At 34.1% G+C, this 23,726-nt stretch overlaps 1 protein-coding gene across 4 annotated transcripts in view; it reads left to right on the forward strand.

Annotated features, from left to right (window-relative positions):
* Positions 1-23,726, forward strand: part of LOC126814951 (tropomyosin) — an 81,172-nt gene that overhangs the window by 35,888 nt on the left and 21,558 nt on the right. For 2 of the 4 annotated variants that reach the window (XM_056099567.1, XM_056099568.1), the window contains exons 13-15: positions 19,732-19,773; positions 21,147-21,230; positions 23,404-23,451. In XM_056099567.1, the coding sequence (XP_055955542.1) occupies positions 19,732-19,773; positions 21,147-21,230; positions 23,404-23,451 (174 nt within the window). Of the gene's footprint in view, positions 1-1,352; positions 2,028-19,731; positions 19,774-21,146; positions 21,231-23,403; positions 23,452-23,726 lie in introns of those variants that run through there. The other 2 variants (XM_050540421.2, XM_050540422.2) reach the window with 2 other exon arrangements.

Below are 23,726 nucleotides of genomic sequence, written 5' to 3' on the forward strand. Positions count from 1 at the left end.
ACTCGGCCTGGCGACCTTTCGGGCTTGAGTAAATAATTAAGACTGTTGAAAATTTGTGTGATATATTTGTAATAGCTGGGGTTTTTTTTCCTTTTTATGTGAGTTCGATAGTTGTTTTGTTTTATTTAATTGATCGGCAATTCTTGAGACCGCTAATAAAAAGATAACACTGATTTTACACTGCTTATTGCTTTTGTTAGGATTATTATTAGGGTTTCACACTGCATAACTTGTGTGAAACTTGTTAAGATTATTATTCTTATCAGGCTTTCAGAAAGACTATTGTTTTTACTGAAATTATTATTATTATTAGGCTTTCAGACTTATGTTCTTCTTATTAGGCTTTCACACTGGGAAAGTGGGTGTGACTTAGAGGATAAAGCTATTTTGAACGTTCTTTCGATGCATTTTGGCATAGCAGGAGACAGGGCACATAGCTACGCTACTTTTGATTTCTGGCAAATCCTCGCAGATATTAGGCACCAAATTTAGAAAATTTTAATTTTTACAAAAACTTTTTCATTGATGAATATTTTTTGGTCATGCTTTACACATAATTAAATAGTCATCTGATTTGAGCAAAAATGTGATTTTTTTTTGTCTCAGTAATTTAACTAATTCAGTTTTTCAGTCCTAGATTAATTATTTATTATTCGATTTGTATAAAACAAAGTTCATATGCTCCGTTGTCTCAATTTTCATTTTTTTTGTTACCGATAGAGTTCTCTGTCGGCACCGGAAGTGGCGTAATTTTACTAAAAACTACGATTTTGACAAATGTTGGGTTTTTTTTAATTGAGTTATAGCCTCTTCCCTTGTCGAGAAATTCCCATTAGAAAGTCAGCTAACTTAGCGGTTAAGTTAGTAACAAATTTTGTCAGTATCACTTTTTTGACATGTGTAACACATGGTAACAAATGTATAAATGGAATTGATATTGTTGGATTTGGTTAATTCTGTGTCCATTTTATAACACGCGTGCAATGCTAATGTGGAAATCTGTTTAACAGTTTGATTGGTACCGGATGTGACATCATTTCAAGGGTAACGTGGCACCGGAAGTGACATACATTCAAGGGTAATGTGGCACCGGCAGTTCTAGTTTTTTTTTTAAAAAAACTTTCCGTTCAGCTTATTCCCGAGCCCAAAATGTCACCTTCCCCAGTACGAAATGTCACCTTCCACAGTAAGAAATGTGACCTGCCCGAGTCCGAAACGTTGAGGCCATATTTTTTTGAGTCTGAAATGGCGCAGGACCGAAATGACATGTAATCTTCTAGCTTACATAGACTTATTGCCTTTTTAAAGATATTTCATTTCTAAAAAAATAAAAAATTAATTTTTCATTTCAGGAGCACTCCAATTTTTCAATGAATCAAACACACAACTCCATGATGTATGAATCTGAAAGTTCTGCCATTAAAAATCATACTGGGCCCAAAGCCATTAGTAAGAAGAGAAAGCTATCATATATTGAAGCAGAAGAACCCACAGATAATAATATAAACCATTTGAATACTGAGTGTGTGAAATTGATATTGAAAAAAATGGACAAAATGCAAAATATACTTTTAGATAGCGTAAAAGATATAAAACAACAAATGTCGGAAGAGAGGAAATTTTATATGGAATGTGAAGAACGTAGATTGAAATTTTTTGCTGAATTAGAAGAGAAACGAAGACGCGATGAAAGGGATCATGAACTTAGATTGTTTCGTTTATTTACTTCCACCATACAAAATAATTCTAATGGTAGTAACGCTACTGCTAGTAATAGTTCTGCAGAACGCTCTAATCCATTCTATAACACATTGATAAACAATAATAATCAAAATACAGATGACAATGAATTAAAAAAGTAGTAAAAAGGGATGCCTGAAATTGTTTTTTTTTTAAGAAAATAAATCTAGTCAGTCATGTTAAAATTTGATTAGTGCTATATGTGGTGAGGAATGGTAAAAGTTTAATACTATTGAATGAATGTATATCTTTCTATAGGAAATAGTTTCTGTATTAAAATGATTTTACAACTGATGTTGATTTTTATTTTTTTTATTATTTAAATTGACTAGACCTCTTTGATTTAAGAGAAAAATGAAAGCTTTGTATTAATTAGATTTGATTAATTTATTTTGTTTTGTGAAGTGGGTACCTGTCTACATTTAAAATTTTAGGTCCCTAGTACTAACCAAAATTGAAACCAAAGCTAGTAAATCATAATAAGTAGCTTCAAAATCCTTTGATGACAGAATTACTCATCCAATTTATGCAGAATTATTTCTCCTGGAACAAAACCATGTAAAAGAAATGATGATTACTTCATTTATACTTGTTGGAATTGGTTCAAGTATGCACAAAAAAAACCAAACCCTGAGATAAAATGGTTTCCTAAGGAGAGCACGATATTGTAAGCTTCTGCTTCCCTGATTTACTTTCCCAGGTTCTGATTACCGTAATATAAGTGAGTCATATACATGTATAGATCTTGTCACATCACTAATCACAATAACACATGAAATCAACCCTTATTTTTACCTACATGTTAATCACAGACGAGTAGTCCTTTAAATTGGATGTAATATAATCAGTGCAAAGTAATACAAGATTTATTTCCCTTAGAATACAAATTTTTTATTACAGTATTGCACAGGGAATCATCTTGTCATTGAGATGGCTTATTTTGCCCAGACTAATATTAGTTGAATCAGAGACAATATAGCTGGAATGATCGAGACTACCGGTAGTATTCTCAAAGTTCGATTTAAGGCCATGGAAAAAATATTCTGGATATCAGATACTACTGTGTCAGTTATAAAAACGGCATTACCTGCTTTTATTTAAAAAAATAAAACATCTCATTAATTACCTCATATAAATAGTTTCCCCCGGTTACAGAAATCAAAACACAAAAATAAAAACCTATCTCTTCAGATTTTTAGGAAGGATTGTCTGAGAACCAGAGGGTCTGTCATTGAGTCGAGTAGCGTGGTTTCGATTCCCCGCTTGTATGTGGCAAGGAGTAGGGTCACCTGTGCCACCTCATGGGTTTTCTCTGGCTCCTCTGGTTTCCTCCCACAGCTAAAGACCCCTACACGCAAATGAATTATTTACATAGAATTGAACCATATGTTAGTCCCAAAATGACCTCAGTTTGTGTCGAGTGGACGGTAAACTCTCTCTCTCTCTCTTTCTCTCTCTTTGAGAGCCAGAATATTTTTTTAAATGGCCGAACTTTAAATCAATGCCTTGTATTTTGACTCTAGAGGCTACAGTTACCATCAGATTTTTCTGAAATTTTCAGGAAACTTGTGCTATCACAAGTCGAGGATCCCTATTTATTTTAGTCAAAATCAGATTAATATTTTTAGAGTTATGTTCCTGAAACTTGTTTGAAAACCTTGTGAACACGATAGCTACTACAGATTTATATAGATTTATTTAAAACTTTGTGTGAAGCATTGTGGATATTCAGCATTCCGCAACCTTCCTTTTCTGGGTTACCTCTACCCTAAGACAATATGATATATAAACCATAATAGCTTAATTATAAGGATTTGTAAAGACATCACACGAGCAAAATAAAGACTGGACACTGTTGCGTGCCAGTTGCCACTGACAAGGGGAAACAACACTGAAAAATCCTGAGGTTCTTTCTTGACTGATAGTCTGCTGGATAAACACAGATTTATGTGTTTTCCTGGAAAAAAGTCCCATCAAAGCAAACTTGGTCTCAAATGAAAGGTGGGGTTCGTAGGTACTCCAGAAAAAAATGACCCATCATGATCGCTTGGGGAAATTTATTGGGGCGTGGTCAAAGGTCACGGTCGACCAATCAGAAAAAAAAAAGTCAATATATCAAAAACTATCAATGTTAAGACCCTATAAATGTATTATCAACATCGCGTACAAAATTTCTACTATGCTAGATGAATGGACAGCGGTGTCTGATACTCTGAACCTTGATTCTTAAGTTGCGGGGGGGGGGGGGGGCTGACACAACATCTAAATTTCGAGTTTAATTTGACTTTTGCGTACAACAATCAACTTTTGTGCATAAGTCGACCAACTTCAGATGTCGCCAAAAACACTGCTTAAGAAGACCCTTCCTTCCTCCCTTAAGAATACCCCCTTGAGAGAGGAGTTAATTTGACTTCCGCATACAACATTAATTTTTTCGTTAAAAGTTCCACTATTGGTCTGCTAGAACATAACACTAACTTAATAAGCGGAACCCCCTTCCAGCCCGAATAAGAACGACAAATCGACGGACCCATGGGTGAAATGACCAAAATGACAATTTAATTCGACTTCAGCGTACAACGATCAACTTCAGTGCATATGTCAACAACCTCAGATGCCATCAAAAACACTGCTAAAGAAGACCTACGACCCTTACTTAATCCTTTTAGAACACCCCCTTTACCCCCCCCCCCCCCCAACCCCTCCCTTAGAGATGAGTTAATTCAAATTTTACGTACAATGTTAATTTTCACTATTGGTTCACTAGAACATAACACTAACTTTTAAGAATGCGAAGTCTCTATCTCGGATAAGGATGAGAAAACACTGCTAAAGAAGACCTACAACCCTTACTTACTCCTTTTAGAACACCCCCTTTACCCCCCCCCCCCACCCCCCAACCCCTCCCTAAGAGATGAGTTAATTCAAATTTCGCCTACAACATTAATTTTTTCGTTAAAAGTTTCACTATTGGTTCACTAGAACATAACACTAACTTTTAAGAATGCGAAGTCTCCTATCTCGGATAAGGATAAGAAAACGGGGGGCGGTGGGCAGGGTGAAATGGCCAAAACTGACAATTTAAGTCAACTTTAGCCTACAAATATCATCCTTCCTTCCTATGTAAACTTACCTCAGATAACATCAAATCCCCGACCCATTCTTCACCCCTTAAGAACGCCCCCTTTAGCTCCATCAGAGATAAGTTAATGCAACTTCTGCGTTCAACATTAATTTTTGCGTTAAACATTCCACTATTAGTACAGGTTTTATATAGCTCAGCTCTCAGAGAAGGGAGCTTATTTAGTTGATGACCCTAAAAGCTCCTGACGTACATTCTGTTTCGCCTAAATACAATCTGTAGGATTTGTCATGCTTATGATATTCCTAGATCTTCCAGACATAGTGATATTTTCATTAAAGACTCCAATGAATTGCTCTCGTACGTTGTTGTTGACCTACTCACTAATGTGTCAAGAGAAGAAGCCTTGATTTCAGAGTTCTTGAAACCTGTATTCAACAACTTTCTACACCACTGGATACATCACCACAAGTTGATACCATTATTCCTTTAATCAAGCAATGTCTGGAATCCACATATTTCACTTGGGGGAAAAAACTATTATGGACAGATCCATGGTTTACCGATGGGAAATCCTTTATCCCCGCTTTACATGATGTCACCAGAAGAAGGCACTCTAACCGCTCCTTTTCAACCTATTTTTTGGTTCAGAAAGTTTGTCATGTTACAAAAAAAAGATGATACTGTTGTCCCCCTGAATCACTTGAACAACCAACATCCAAGAATGAAGTTCACAATGGAGAATGAAACCAACAGCAGCCTCCCATTTCTTAATGTAATTGTAAGAAGAGATAACTCCAATGTCACCACCTCAGTGTACAGAAAACCAACACACATCGACCAATATATCTACATTACTTCGGTCATTTTGGGACAACCCCATCGGTTATTTTTTCTATGGTGGAACTTTGCCCAGGCACTGGCATTTAAGTCCATAAGTACAGACTGCTTTATTTGACTCGGAGATATAGAGTTCCTATATCTTGATAATACATTTATAGGGTCTAGCATTGATAGTTTTTGAGATATTGACTGCTGTTTTCTGATTGGTCAACCTTGACATTTGACCCCACCCCCAAAAATTTTCCCCAAGCAATCAAGATGGGATATTTTTTTCAGAAGTACCTACGGACCCCACCTATCATTTGAAACCATGTTTGCTTTGATGCGACTTTTTTCCAGGAAATAATCTAAATCCAACAGAATATGAGTAACTTAGCTACGAGAACATAACTGAAAACGTTGAGATATACTGATGTGCTTGTTTTTAGCTACGATTGGATGCCTTTAGTTTCACCTGGCAAACTTAATTTCTTTATTAATGCATGTATCAACTTAAAAATAAGTTAATTTCATACTATTAGTACTTATTACACATACACAGCCCAATCTACTGATACAACAGTCATTTATCATAATATATTGACAATAAAGTAAATCAAGTGATCAAAAATATTGTTAATTTTGCTTACTGATGCCCGATGCGATTTGCGTTTGGCTTTGCTACGTGGAACTATATAATAATAATAATAATAATAATATTTATATAGCGCTGTAACACCACACCTCAGTATGCTCGAAGCGCATTAAAAAGTTATCTCACTACGAGTTATATATAGCGTCTAAATAAGTAAGTTTTTATTCTTGATTTGAATATATCTAGTGATGAGGAACTTATGATATCTTCGGGTAGTTCATTCCACAAAGCAGCTGATGTATAACCAAACGATCACGCACCAAATGTTTTTAAATTGATGTCAGGTTTATATAAACGTGATTGCTTTGAAGATCTTAGCATTCTGTTCGGCACATATTGTACTGTGAGATCTTGAATGTAATCTGGAGAGGTTTTGTGGACTGATTGGTAGGTGAGCGACAGAATTTTATAATCAATCCTTTCACGAAGTTGTAGCCAATGCAACGATTTCAATACTTGAGTAATGTGTTCTCGCAGTTTAGTTCTGGTCACAATTCTGGCTGCTCTGTTCTGTAATTTTTGTAATTTGGATAACTGCTCCAATGACACACCAGTTAGTAAGCTGTTGCAGTAATCTAATCGTGACATTACCAAAGATCTGATTAAAATTGCTGCGGATTCATTTGTCAGAAAATGACGAATTGCACCTATGTTTCTCAAGTGAAAATTGCAGATTGAGCATAAATAACTAATGTGTTTCTCCATAGTTAGTCCAGAATCCAGGAAGACACCAAGATTCTTCACAGTATCAGAAAAATATATGGTGGACTGGCCGATGTTAAGAACATCTGCGTGGCTCTTTTTTAGTCTTTGCGTCGGAGCTACTAACAAGGCTTCAGTTTTTGAATCGTTTAACTTAAGCATGTTTGAGGACATCCAAGTTTTGACTGCATCAATACAAGATTCCATGTTCAGACATACAGACTTTTGGTATTGAAGATCGGTATGGAAACTATCAATAAGTTGAGTGTCATCTGCATAGGCGTGGTAATCAACATGCGTCTCGCAAATAACCTTGCCTAGTGATCGTGTGTACATGGTGAAAAGAATGGGTCCCAAAACAGATCCCTGGGGGACACCACACGAAATAAATAAACTACCAGAATTCACCTTGTTTATTTCTACGCATTGTTTCCTGTCAGTCAGATATGATGAGAACCATTTCAAGACACTATTGTCTAAACCGTATTCCAGTTGCAGCCGATCAAGCAGTATTCTGTGGTCTATGGTATCGAATGCTGCAGACAGATCTAGAAGCACTAGCAAACCGATATTTCCAGCATCGACAGACATCTTTATTTTATCAAGAACACAAATTAGGGCGGTTTCAGTGCTGTGGGCTTCTCTATAAGCTGACTGATATTTGTCAAGTAGTCCAAACGAGGTGAGATGCTCAACAAGTTGTATTTTGACTGCTTTTTCTAAAACTTTGGAAAGGAATGGCAAATTTGAAACAGGGCGATAGTTGTTAAACACCTCAGAATCCAATGATGATTTTTTAAGAAGGGGTTTTACAACAGCCCTTTTGAAACATTTAGGAACAGTTCCGGAGTTTAGACTTTGATTAATGATTTTAGTAATGATAGGCAGAATCACATCCAATATTTTGAGAAGGAACTTTGTAGGGAGAACATCTAGTTGGCAAGAGGTTGGCTTCGAATGTAGAATGATGTTTTTAACATCTGCTTCTGTGACATCAGCAAAGGCTTGCAATTTGGCACCTGGGAATTCTGCAACAGACAATACATCACTAGTAGAATCGAAACTTTCTCGAATTTTTGAAATTTTTTCGGAAAAATATGAACTGAAACTGTTGGCGACATGTAGATCTTCACCTTGAGGCAATACGACTTCAGACTTCTTACCCAATAAAACATCCAATGTAGAGTAAAGCGCTTTGGGATTTTTAGAGTGTTTGGAAATCTCTGTAATCAGGTAGGTAGATTTAGCCTTTTTAATACAGCGGTTTGCATCATTACGAGCATTGTTGAACAGAGGGTTGAGAGATGAGGTTTGTTAGCTATGAGCAACTGTGACTCCTCTTATTGGTTAAACAAATAACATGTTCAATTTGGAGACTTCCAAATATTGAATTGAACACTCTTTTATTAAAACGTGGTCATATTAATCATTATCACCACTGTCTGTATTTATGTAGACCTACATTCACAATTGCAAATAAACACCTTAAGTGGTAAGGATTTTGACATTAAAAAAAAACCTAATAAAGATGATCTTCAGAGTTGGCAAAATCCTTCTCCATTTGACACTACAGGTACAATTTATTATGTAAAGTTTTAGGTTTATTGACTTAAATAATTTGGTGGGATTGTTAAAGAAGAAAAAGTAAAGACCTATGGAAATTGTGTGTGGTTTGTCTCCTGGTCCTCCGGTTTCTGTCCACTGTTTACATTTGGACTTTTCAGAGATTGTGAACTCTATACAGCACAGAACTCTTGATGGAATTATTTGGTTTCATAGCTAATGTGGAGGGCTTTGCTTTCAGTAGACGTATATATGAGGGCCTGACAAGTCCTTGTATAATTTTTTTTTTATGGATATTATAGAGATTTTTATGACTTGCATTATCTGATAAGGATTATTGCATTTATGATGTCTTCTATATGAATTGATATTAAATCAAATATGTTATTAATACTACCATAAGGTGTATTGTCATGTAGCATACAGATTATTATTCCATGTATAAAACAGTCCTTCATTATACCTTATATATGCCATGAACTCTTATTGATGTTACCATAACTCTTATTTGTGTGAAAATGTGGTGTCCTATCCTCCGAACAATCCAAAAAACATATCATTGTAATCAAGAAAATTGATTAGATATGGAAGTCAGAATTAATTTGTTCTGACTGATTGGGTACATTTATTGACACATTTTGTATTGGAGAACAGCCCTATATTTTGACAGACACTTTGAGGGCATTTCCGATCCTGTTAAGGTTCAGTTGATTTGGGTCCCATCTGTACCTCTGAAACAATTTAAAACAATTGCCCCACATATATTCAAACAGGGCTCACACTGTCGATCGCCAAAGTCGCAATTTGCGATAAAAATATGTAAGTGAAGATTAAAATTTGATTTTGGCGATAATTTTGGCGAAAATGTTTTGCAGTACTGGCGTTTCTTTTTGAGAACTGGCAGAAAAAAATATAATCGTATTTATCTTGGATTAACCATTATTAAGTGTCAATCACATGGTGGGATACTTTAAATTAATCAACTGGCTAATAAGCCGGATTACGTCCATGAGTAATACTAATCAGTTGTCTTAAATTAATGATTAGTTGATTTATAATTGCCAACGATGTATATATAAAGCCTATCTCAAGTCATTATTTAGTCCTAATGATTATTCCAAGCAGTGATTACTTGATGTTTCGTTTCATCTTAAAAAGAATGGTAATACATGTAATCAAAATGGCCGACAGTTCCTTTTGAAGAGAATTAATTATTTTGATAGTTTACAGTGGTTTCATATACGGCATATAAAATATACAAGCATGCATATTGGATATCATTATTTCAAATTATATTATTACCACTGGTCGAAAACAGAAGAACGAATTGAATAGTGACGATTCTTGAGTGAGAAAACAGTTCGCCATTTGTATCATATTACCCTCGCCAAACAACGGTTATAATTGTAAGCATCTCTTACAAATATAATTGAAATTTATATCATTCTACCAGGGATTCAGATTCTGATACCTCTACGGTACCTGAAAATAACAATTTGCCCCATTGTACACGCAACACATAAATTTATAGAAAATTAATTGGCAATCCCTGGATGAGATTTGACGTGTAAATACTGAAAATATATTGTGCAGTACGGTGCTCAAATAGACTAAAGTCACCAAAAATAAAATCCAATCTTATTAAATCCAAACTTTGCTAATCTATTATGTAAAGACAGTTTTTTAAAGTTGATGTATATTGTATTGTATGTATATATTGGTAATTTTTTTATAATAAGTCTAGCCGAGACATAACATCGTTAGATATTGGCTTTATTATCACACATTTTTGGCAGATAGCATTATTCCAGTTGGCGGCAAAAAATATGAACATTTTTTTTATATAAAAATTATCATCAATTTTGGCTGAAAAAAATTGAAAGCCAGTGTGAGGCCTGTATTCAGAAAGCTATACAATACTGATATCCCTTCGAGTTCGATGTCAGCAAAAAGAAAAATTTGTTGATTGGCAAATCTGTATAGTTTCAGACGAGGTACAGCTTTGTTTTCTTGTTTATTGCCATGATGTTTATTTTTGGTTGTATCCCCAGCTGAGCTATATCAATGATAGGCACAATATGTAGATTTATTTTATGTACACAAAAGTTAATAGCCTTTTATTGTATAAGCAGATAAAGTGTATAAACTCCACTTATCTTATTGGCTTTGAATTACAAGTTTAAGTGAAGATTAAATCACCCACTTAGCTAGAAATTCATGAACTGAAAATGCCTAGACTACTATTTAATATGCGATAATAACGATTTTGTTCATAGATTATATGGAAGCAGAGAATGCTGTGAAACATAATTACTCTGTGCCACCTTAGACATTGGTAATCCAGTCCCCAACGACTGAATAAAGGGAAAAACAGCCGTAGTGCCACACATTCTTGCTAAAGCCTGAAGAATTCCCACTATGAGAGAAATCTGTGACAGCTACTTGCCACTATAAAGAATTTTTGTTTAAAAATGAAAGAATGTTAAAAGATAAAATGTTGCACAATGTAGATCCATAGAACCACAAAATTATCACAAATCTTTGGAAAGTTTCAATCTTCAGCTTACATGTAGTAGTGAAATTTATATTTATGTACTCTTCAAATATTATAAAAAGTTTTTTGCTGTTTTACACAGAAAGAAAAAAAAAACTGGTAAATTTTCAATATTTCAATAACAATCAAATTTCAGTTTATTAAAAATGCATTATGTAAGAGCTAAATCCACCTTTTTTGGCTTCAAATGTTATATCGTCGATGGGCGATCAAAACCACGTATATCAATTTTGGCGCCAAAAACGTTTTTTACATGGTTAGAATCGTAAATTAATGGCGCGTCGAATGCTCTATTCGCGGTAGTTGTAATCCAGTTAGAACTCAAGTTATAGGCATGTGACTAAACATCGTATTCTGATTCGTGAAATTTTCTACAAACCAAAATGTCGTATCTTATATACGCCAATTTGTCACAAAGCATCTTTCAAAGTCTCGTGGTTTTTAAGAACCAAAAAGTCGTATCTCCTAATTGACATCAACGCAGGCTACAGGCTAACAAGGTAAGAATTTAATTTCACATTACTAAGTCTTAAGTTTTGTCTAACACAGCCTGTCCATTTTGACATAATAGTAGTATTTTGAATCTAAATGATAGAGGAATTCACGTTAGAAAGAGATACAACGTGTAAAACTGTGTCCCAAATCTAGATGAAAAAAAAAAGAAAGCAATAGTCTTGAACTTTTAGACACTCAAACGAACCAGCTTACTTAAGAATTTAATTTCACATTACTAAGTCTTAAGTTTTGTCAAACTGTTTTATTATTATTCTTATTTGTTTCAGGTGCCCATTACAATGACGTATTCGAATCGTCTTTGTCAAGGGGGGAACGTATGCTTCAAATCTCCTTAAATTCGAATAACCTATTTACACAAATTATTTTTTAGAGTAATTTACCTAGTACAGTGGCGGACACAGGATATTTTTTTTATTGGCCGGGGGGGGGGGGGTGCGGAGTAAATCGTGAAAAATCGGGGTGTCAGTGGTGGATTATGAAGCTTATCTGCATATTACACTCAATTTCATCAGCTATAGCTGACACAATTCAAGGCAAATAACCCTGAGCCATAATAACCAAGACATAATTCAAGGTAAGGAATCCAAGGCTATAATATCCACGACATAATTCAAGGTAAGCTACCCAGGGTCATAGCATCTACTACACAATTCCAGGTAAGTTTTCTGGTAGGTAAATAGCCTTGGATCGGTTCTGGTAGGTAAATATAGCCTTGGATAGGGATGATACTGACTATGCAACCTAAGATAAGATATCAAGTGTCGTGATATTTACTCCATAAACAGGAGTTATAAACAAAACCCAATGTACGTTTAGCCAGGAGCATGGAATCTATTAGAGAAAAGCTATCGAATTAGACTTTTCAAAAAATGTTGTGAAGACTTGTTCTAGGTACATCTTGTCTGACGATGATCGGCAGTAATGGGACGGCAATTTAGATAAAGAGTCCAGAAATCTTTTAGCGGTTTTAACAATCCAAGATTGTGCCGTTTTTGGAACAGTCGAACCATCTGTACACCATTTTTTCTCCGAGAGCAAAATTCGATAAAACATAATCTTGCAGACCTGTGTAGTCTGTCATTGTTTTTAATTAAGTGGTAATGGTAAGTAGTTTGCTCTCTGTATGTCTTTTCTTCCGTTTCGCATACGGTTCTATCCTTGACATTACATTTCTTTACAAGATTTACTATGTATACCTCTGTCATCTGGCACATCTAGTCAAGCATCTAGTCGGAGATTTACTATAAATAATGGACGGCTTAACGACATTTCAAAACCCTCTACAGACCCCTTAGTAATATGTAGCTGTGATCATGAGTTAGATTGGCTGTCTTCTTATCTGGCCCCAGCACCACGTGCAGTTACTAACACGTACCTTGCTCCAACACCACCTCATGCAACCAGTACTTACCTTGTTTCAACATCATTTCCAGGCCCAAGAACTTACCAGTCCTCAGTGCAACTTCGTGAAACCAGTACTTACCTGCCCCAGCACCACCTCCAATAACCAATAATTACTTCGCTCCAGAACCATCACCATTAATCAGTATTCATCCCGCTCCGGCAACACATCAAGTAAATGGTACTTACATACCTTTAGCACCCCCCCCCCCCCCCAGTAACCAGTACTTACATTCCTTTACCACCTCTAATAAACAGTACTCACATCCCTCAGATTCACCTCTGGTAACCAGCACTTACCTCGCTCAAGCACCACCTATAGTAACAAATACTTTACATCCCTTCGGCATCACCTCTGGTAACCAATACTTACCTCGCTCAAGCACCACCTCTAGTAACCGGTACTTACATCCCTTCAGCATCACCTTCGGTAACTAGTACTTGCCTCGCTCAGGCACAACCTCTACTAACCTGTACTTACAACCCTCCAGCATCACCTTAGGTAACTAGTACATACCTTGCTCAAACACCACTTCTAGTAACCAGTACTTACAAACCCCCAGCATCACTTCCAGAAACTAGTATTTACCTCGCTCAAGCACCACCTCTAGTAACCAGCACTTACAATCCCCAGCATCACTTCCAGGAACTAGTTCTTACCTCGCCCAAGCAGACAAATTCTACACGCTTCGTCATCGTTGGGGAGTCGGTCCTTGCTTCCACCCAAACTACAAATATTTACAATGCTTCAGCATCAACACAGTCTAATCATCTGTTGACAGTTACAGGATTGCCATCGTCAGACATTTCAGCCACAGTCGAGTCGGTCGCAATTTCAATTGAAGAAAACAAAGCAATAGAATCTGCTGAAGAATCAATATCAGCTGAGATACTAAAAAGAGCTAAAAAGGGTGCTCTGATCCAGCAGTTTGGCTTAAGCATAACAGCCAACTATTACGCATGCATGGTAAACCATACATGGGTTTAGCTCATAATGTTGGACATTACAAATATGCTGCTAAGAGATCAGGAAATATGCTGCTAAGAGATCAGGAAATATGCTGCTAAGAGATCAGGAAAAACACTTACACTATCGTCCTGTACATCAAAGTGTAAAGCTCCAAATCCTAGCAAATCATTTTCAAAATTTACAGAGGATGACAGACGTAGTCTATTTGAAGCATTCTGGAAGATGAGTTGGGACCAAAAAGAGGTATACATAGTAAATCTTGTAAAGAAATGTAATGTCAAGGATAGAACCGTATGCGGAACGGAAGAAAAGACATACAGAAAGTAAACTACTTACCATTACTACTTAATTAAAAACAATGACAGACTACAGGTCTGCAAGAATATTTTCTTATCGACGTTTGCTCTCGGAGAAAAAATGGTGTACAGTTGGTTCGACTGTTCCAAAAACGGTACAACACCTGACTCGATCGAAAAGAGAAAAAAATCCAAGAATAGAGAATCGTCTACATATTTAACCGCTAAAAGATTTCTAGACTCTTTATCTAAATTGCCGTCCCATTACTGCCGATCATCGTCAGACAAGATGTACCTAGAACAAGTCTTCACAACATTTTTTGAAAAGTCTAATTCGATAGCTTTTCTCTAATAGATTCCATGCTCTTGGCTAAACGTACATTGGGTTTTGTTTATAACTCCTGTTTATGGAGTAAATATCACGACACTTGATATCTTATCTTAGGTTGCGTAGTCAGTATCATCCCTATCCAAGGCTATATTTACCTACCAGAACCGATCCAAGGCTATTTACCTACCAGACAACTTACCTGGAATTGTGTAGTAGATGCTATGACCCTGGGTAACTTACCTTGAATTATGTCGTGGATATTGTAGCCTTGGATTACTTACCTTGAATTATGTCGTGGATATTGTAGCCTTGGATTACTTACCTTGAATTATGTCTTGGATATTATGGCTCAGGGTTATTTGCCTTGAATTATGTCAGCTACAGCTGATGAAATGGAGCGTTGTATACGGGTGCAGATAAGCTTCACAATCCACCATTGACACCCTGATTTTTCCCGATTTGCTCCGCACCCCCCCTCTCCCCCCCCCCCCCCCCCCCCCGGCCGATAAAAAAATATCCTGCCTCCGCCACTGTACTAGGTAATTTACCCTAAAAAAATAACCTGTGTAAATAGGATATTAAGAACAAAACGTCGTATATACTCAGAACAGGCTTATAGTTTGTGAACAGAACGTCGTATATCACATACGCTGCCATTTCACAAGACAAAATGTCGTATATAGCCACAGCACATAAACCCCTAAAATTATCCCAAAAATAACTTTCCCATATTAAATTTTCCACAATTTAGTTCATAAATTAGAAATATAATCACATTCAATAAAAAATCCGGGACCGCAGACAGTTTTTTGTTTCCCCTGATAACTTAATAAAATCCGATATACGAGGTTTTGATCGCCCACCGACGATATAAACTATTATTGTGACATTTATTCAAATGGCAAGCCCATAATCAACTCTCTAGACTATGGTTTGGCAGTGATACTGAATGGATTAAAATTTAAAACACTTACCATTTAATAATTTATCTGTTAAATGGATAAATGAAACTCAGCTTTTTATGTAAATCTTAAAAATATATCTTTGATAATGAATGGGACTTGACAATTCTTGAGTTTAGTCCAGTAGAGTTAAGATAAAAGTATGTTTATTCTGATATAATGAAGTTAATGAGCTGATTTTGAATCACAGGATTATAAAGTATGTAATAATTTATATAATAATTTTGTGTAATTGATCTTCAAATAAGTTCAATTATCAGTTATGATCACCTAGGATTATTAGACATAAAATGTTAATAACAAGTTACTTTATCATAATATCTGGTGTATATTATATATGAAGTGCAGGTATAATGTGTGATATACAGGACGTCAATAGACAGGAGGTTGTTTTTGTCGAATAGATCAGTAGGTACATGATATAGTCTATGTTAGTAATTGGATTGAATATTGTATCAGATATAGGTAATACGAGGAACAGACAGGTTGATCTCTTTAGATGGTGGGATTAACAGGTTGACAGCAGAGTTTGTTTTAAAACGTGGACCCTTTTGAGTTTTTTTGGCAATTTGACAAGGTGTGTGTACAGTATATAAACTTTAATCCTTATTTTGACGACATTGTTTGAAACAAGGAAAATGTTTAAATACTTTATAGTGAATTATTTTGTGACTGTGAATCTAGTAGCAGTATTATAAGAGTTTTGGTATAATATGACTTTATGTAATAATAATTAGCAGCAACATGTCTACTCAAGTTGGATATTTAGATCTACGAAAGACTTATGATAATGATCCACCTGTGTATAAAACTAACCTGTTTGAAAAGGTACGTCAGATATGACATTTCCGAAGCAGTGCAAACACATGCTATTATTAGATATTTTAAATCCCTCATTGTCTTTTTAGGGAATTCAAATTCCTTGCCAAATACAATATTGTTATAGTTCAATCTCTAAGGAATATCAGACCAAAAATGGTCTAATTCCGTTCAGTATTTACAGAGATATGAGTGACTGAAAATTTCTCAAAGTTCATCATCACGATTTCAATAGGTTATGGTCAAAATGACCATAAACTAAAATGTAAAAAATATTCACGTTGGTTAAAATGACCCCAAATTTGTCAAATTTTATGTCAGTATTTCTATCACTAGATTCAGTATAAATAACAAATATTTTTAAAACTGGTTTATTTGGCCCACCTTTGTATTCAGATGACAAAGTTAAACTGACCAGGAATATATTACTAGGAAATATCTAGTGCTTTACTTACAACCTCTATGCCAGGTTAGTGCTAAAAAGTAGGACGTTCATACTCCATTTCATTTCACAACCACAATGAACAAATTATTTAGGAGCCACGGTGGCTCAGTGGGTAGACGAATCCCGGTGTTGGTCGGAAAAGTTCTTCTGGTGCATTTCCCCCTTGTCTGTAGCACAGGATGGAGTAAGCGGCAAGGACAGGGTCCCGTCTACACATTAGTGTGCACGTAAATGAACCCTCGACAGTTGGAATTCTAAATTTTCCTTTTAGCAGACTGTATGGCATAAGCCTGTCTTCATTAGCCCAGGTGATACAGATAAGCAGGATGTTAAACCCCATTTCATTTAATTTTTGCAATGCATATTTAGAAATTATAACCTACTATCCTGTAGATTAAAACCAATTAATCTGATAGATTTATCTACACGACCCATTGTTTTATGAATTCATAGCAGAAAATCACTCAATTTATGCTTTAAAAAAACATCAACAATGTTTTATTCAAACAAAAGATTGCTTTATATCACAGCTATTATATTACATAGCTATCATTGTATCCAATGGTTACATATATCTACATAATATTATATATCAATTGATAACTTATATTATACTTAAAGTTCATATTACTCATTATCTAAAGCCATTTTGTATTCCTGAGGTAATTTGGGGTTTAGCTCAAGACAATGTAGGGATATATGAGTGCCAAAATTTTAAGATTGAAAAGTGTTTTGGATGACAATAATAATCATAAAACACATAACTACCTGGGGCCACTTTCTGGACTGTTTAAAAATAAGATATTTCAACGATCAAATAAAAGGACTGTTTTTTTTTAAATATTGTAGTTTTAAGTTTGTGAATGAAACCCAAGTACATATCAAAAACACAAATACTTCAAGGGAAAAGTTTTGTTGACAATTTGCAAATTTTAACAATATATTACCATGGTTAAACAATGAATGGACAAGTTACTTAGTCTAGTAACATTTAAGTAATGCACACATTAAGATAGTAATGTCAGTCTCAGTGGTTATTTAATGTTTTGTGGGCTTGTTATTAGGCAATTTGAATTTTTTTTTGTTTTATTGGTCATTACAGAAATCATTCTTTCAGGATTAAGGGCATTGAGTAGTCTAATACACGCACTAACTTATCAACACCAATCTTATTAAGACATTTGAAATTAGGTAATAATAAGACTATAGAGAGTATAAACTGATATCTTTAAAAGAAAAAAACTATTTATAGCAAACAAGGTTTCCCCCGAGCTAGATCAGTTCTTGAATAAATTAAGACGTATACACCGTTCATGTCATCCGCTGTAAACAATCATGGCCGTGTCCAGCAGCAGTTTCACACTGGATCATGCACGTCTATCTAGATATGATGTCAGAAGGAATTCCCTCTAATTATCCAGGTCTACCATCTATCACGATTGGAACATGGCTGAATTTCATATTTTGATGATCGGAGGTTACCATTTTTGAATGTATAAAATGAATTTTAGTGCACTGAAGTAGATATTTACTTTTTATGTCCGAATTGATGTATTTTAAAACTTGTTGTGGACGTATTCAAAGAATTAACCCCAAATCACATAATCTTGTTTGAAGGGAAATAATGAACAACAATTTTAAAATACTTTGAGTTGATATTTTATAACGTTTTTGATGTCGAAATATAGCTTATAACCTCTACTTTCCATCTACTGGTGTAATTATCGATATTTCCATGGATACCAGACAAACCACAGCCTATAGCTAAAAATTGTCCAGTAGCTTTTTTGGACTTGCAATTAGCATTGTTCATGCCAAATTTAAAGAAAATCCATACAGACATAACTGAGAAAATTTGACTTTTATTGTCATTAATATGTAGTTTACCACCTAAAATAGCAAAAAATGTCATATCTTATCAACAAAAATTATAGTGCCAGAAAAGGTGCATTTTAGACTGCTCAGTGCCCTTAAATAATGATTGTGGGAACATATTGTTAAAAGCCCTATTACTTAGTTACCATGGCTGCATACATATATAGAGGTTGATTTTTTTTTTTTAAATCCTAAATTAGCACTAACCAATGTTTATTCCGCATCAGTACATTAGGGCATTCCCCATAATCACATTTCATCAGTTCAGATCAACTATTAATCATTGTGCATCATACAAAATGCCCACTCAATTTACTTTAAACCATAATCTGAACACTAAGTACAAGTTCATCTATTTTTCAAAAATTCAGGAAATACAACAAGAATTATTTCAGTATTAGTTTCAGTGTTTATATTCCAATGTAGTGGATAGACCTCGTTGCCTATACAACTGTTACAGAATCTTTTAACACTTCTGGACCAGGTCCTTGGGAATTGCCTAAGACTAATGATTTTACCTTTAAAAAAAATAAGAATTTGGTTTTGTACAAAGATATTTTATTTGTTTCCGTTGTTTTTTTTTATATATATAAAAAAACTAAACTATTTAACATGCAATACCAATCAAAGTAATAATACTTTGTTGGGATATAAGATATACTATATTATTAGGTGCATCAGATCATGCATGTTCTGTCAAGAAAAACTGTTCTATAAACCAGATTAATACATGTTAGTGGCTAGAATTATGTCTTTCTCTGAGTGAATCTTGCAGAAAATGGTCTTTGCAGTGATTTTCCATTTTGATACCTGATTTCTATTTCAAGGGACCAGTATGATGTATTCCAGTTTCCACAGAAAATCATCACCCTTTTCATTCATTCATTTCAACTTCTAATTATTCCGGAGTAAATCTGTAGCTTTGGTAGTGTTAAAGTGATTTACAAGTGTTTAATAAATTACTCTATTAGTTAATGAATATGTATATTGAATTTCAGGAGGAAATAGAATCTCTAAGACAAGCAAAATTAAACCTTCAGGTGCCTTATGAATTACAGTGATTTTAATTGATACTAACAATAATAATCTAGATTTATAACCTTCAATTTTTTTTTATCAATTTTTTTATTAAACATACATTATGCAACAGCTAATTCTGCCAGTTGCAGGTCTTTCTTTAGGCCTGAAATGTTATCTAAATTATTAATTAGACATTAACTTATCCAGACCATAATCAACTCTCGATGGCATTGCTAGCCTGCAATATTTACTGGATTAGAACCCTGTCTGCTGCTTTTGATTAAATCAAAAAATGGATGATCAATACTATGTTTTTTATTGTACAGACTTTAGTAATGATGATCAAGACTAGACCCCAAATTTAATTGCTAAATACTTGGTTCCGGGTGGATCAATTTGACTGAAATTTTCAGCAAATTCCCTTTACATTATCTAGCTTTTAACTATTATAGTGAGAACTACCAGCTCTTTATCTAATCTCCCATAATGTATCTTTAACATTTAAGATATATTTGACACATTGGATCCTTTCTAGAGAGACAAAAGAGTGGGGGTTCCTTTAGGAAATGAATGTGATATGACTGGCCAAAAGTGAAATTGGCTAGCCGAAAAATCATCCTTTAAAAACTGTCAAACTGAATGTCACCCAAGTCAATGAATCTCCTATAAGTACTTGGTTGAAGTATTATAGATTTAAATTAGCATTGTTCGGAAACTTTTAAACAGAGGTCGAGGAAAGTGTCTTTATCTAATTAATGTGATCCATCGGACTCAAAAAAACCAAAAAAAGTGGCACTATGTATCATTTAGAAGTATTGTGTAAATTGAGTTTTTGAGAATTTTATGATATTTTCATAATTTATATCTTTGGGGTTTTTCTAATCCTTACTCTAATTTTTTGTTTGAATTTCTAAAAGAATTACAAATTTTGATTAATTTTAATTTTGCTTATTTTGTTTAAATAATTAGTCAGATATTATTTTGTTTCAATAATTTAATCAGATTTTATTTTGTTTCAATAATTTAGTCAGATATTATTTTGTTCAAAATTTAGTATTTTGGATTATTTTTTATTTTATATCATATCTTATAAACTCTCTAATCTAGTCAGATGTAAAACCCACGAAATTCCTCTTTAGAACCTCTTTTAATAAGATTTTTTTTACATTATTTGTGTATATTTTCTTTTTTGTGTGTTTTGCTCTTTCTGGAATATAATTAAGAGTAGCAGATCATTTTGGTTATATGTTGATAGTATATTTGTCTTTCATATTTGTAAAGCTTTTAGTCTTTTATTTAAAAAATGAATATAGAACCTCACAGGATTATTTTATATAAACATTTTAAAATCTTGAGGGCATTGAAATTAGATTTTATTTTGAAAATTTTTCAGAAAGATTTATCAGATATAGATCATGGAAGACGTTTTGAATTAGATTTATCTGAAAGCAGCCAATCCAGACAAAGTTCAAGACAGGTAGGTTGATACCCGATCGAAAGACATTTTGCAGCATTTAAAAAAAATAAATAAATAAAGCCATCATTTCTGTGACAATGAAGTGTCATTATAATTTTTTTCTTAATTTTTGATCAGTATGTTTTTTTTTTTATTATTTCAATAAGCATCAGGGACATAAAAAAGGAAAATATAACAATCAGCTACCAGTTATAATTGAGGTACATTGTATGTTGTATGGTTGTAAGAGTAGAAAACCCAATTTTATCCTCTAGAAAATTCTATGTCAAATTCTGAGTGAAATAATCATTATATTGAAAAGGGTAACTTTCTAACTAGGTCTGGGCTTTCCACACACAAGAGATGGTTTTGTGGTTCAGGAACTATGATTTTGGCATTGGGTCAAAGATCAAGCCAAGAATAATGCTCTATCCTTGCTTGTTATTCACCAACATTGTATTCATTTATCATTATTTCATATCTTCTGAATTTATTTACAAACTTTTATTTAAGAGGAATTCATCTATCGATCTATATGTTTTTTTCCTGTTTCATGACAGTTGTATTTCATAAGCCTCTGACATATTTATCGTCTGTATCATTCAAAGAAATCAAACTTGAACTACAAAAATATAATGGTCATAATTTAGGCCTATATTATACGCAAACCATCCCCATTTTTTCTTTGAAATTAAATCCCAGTTTGAATGAAGTAACTCATGTTAACAAATTCTAGCTTTTAATAATAACCATATTATGGTTGATATTTGAATAGAGATCATGATTAATACTTAGTCCAATAATCTATTTATGAAAGATGTTAGGAATTATTAATATTATAATAATGATAAACAAGTAATATTGTGTGAAATACTATAGTATTATTGATTATCATTAATTACAACATCTCTGTATAATAGTTACTGATAAGCAATTCTATACTATAAAGATAAGAAAATCAATCTAAAGATCCCTGATTAAAATTTTGGTTTAAAGAATCCTGTCGTGCAATCTTGTTTGTTACAAATTGGATATTAGGTATGAGATGTAACTGTGCACAAGCAACTTTTAGGACTGGGTATCATTCGTTAGTTGGGTGGGGGTTAATGTCTGCTTCCACCAAGGGGGATATTACAGACAAAATTTCTTAAGAAACTTACCAGAAGAGCCAGTTATGAGTTAGAGGCAAGTGAAGCATAGGGAGGCAACTGGAGAAAGAAAATGTTCTCCGCATCCCATGCCTTTAGAGATGCAGTGTCTGATGTGACCTCCCAGTAACATTCTGATTCCAATCATTACTCCAGAGAACAATGTGATAAATAAAGTAACCTATATCATACATTTTCAAGTAAAATGATTCTGATCAACAAAGCACAATTTAAAGAAAATAAAATCCCATCCCATCATTTGAGTTGTGTTGACTGAGTTGCAGAATAAATTAATGTGGTAAAAATATGAAATACAAAAGTTGCAAGGAATGTGAAGAAATATCCCTGAGGTGTATTAGCGTTTTTTTGAGTGCTGTCATTTGAAAATGTGAATATGAGTGACTTTTATCATTGATTTCACCCCTCCTATATCCTCGTATTAGTTTTCACAGGTTTATTTCTATCATTTGTATGATTCCATTATGAGATCATGTGATGAAAGTTATCAAGCTCTCTGTATCTTAGCAACATATTACAAATGAGCCTTTTAAAGAGCTTTAAATAAGATCTTTTGCAAACATTGTCTTGGAGCAAGATAAGGAACTGTGACATATAGTCCTGCTATAAAATAGAATGTCCTCTGTATTAATAAGACATTAATCTGCTTTTTTGTTGCAAGTGAATTTGTCATAATCGAGATTATTAGATTTTCTCAAAATGATACGGAGAGTTAAAGTAAGATTAGGAGTCATTTGTTTCAATGTTCAGACTTGTTTGATAATTGATATAATTTGTAAAAAAGGGAAAGTTCAGTGGTTATTGTAATCTATAATTTTCAAAAAGATTTTAGACACCTTAGAAATGAATAAAGTTTAATATTTATCAGGTGGCCTACAGTATTATTTATAAATTAATAGTCCAGAGTAAAATATGACAAGGATAAAACATGAAGAATCAGGTACCGGGTATATATTTATTTTACTCAAAATTATTTGTGTTGTGTATTAATCATAAAATAATGCAAACTTTTTTTTCATTTAATTTAGGATAGTCGTTCTGGTAGTAGAAGTAGTGCTTCTTCAAGCAAACAGAAGGTAAGTTAAAATATTTAGTTAAAATAGGGAAGCCACGATGGCTCAGTGAGTAAGATATTACTTGCTAACCTGGAGGTCCATGTTCGTTCAAGTTGTTGACCCCAAAAATTCATCAGGATTTTCTGGTGTTTTTTCCTCTTGTCAGTATGGCATGATGGAGGGTCTGGTAAAGAACAACGTATAGGTCGTTCGAATGGGATGGAAAACCTAGATCCCATGGTGTAAATTTAAAAGAACCCTTGACAGATGGAATTTCGATGTAAGAGTCGGCTGGC

This window comes from Patella vulgata, chromosome 3 (genome assembly GCF_932274485.2).
Source record: "Patella vulgata chromosome 3, xgPatVulg1.2, whole genome shotgun sequence".
Lineage (NCBI taxonomy): Eukaryota > Metazoa > Mollusca > Gastropoda > Patellidae > Patella > Patella vulgata.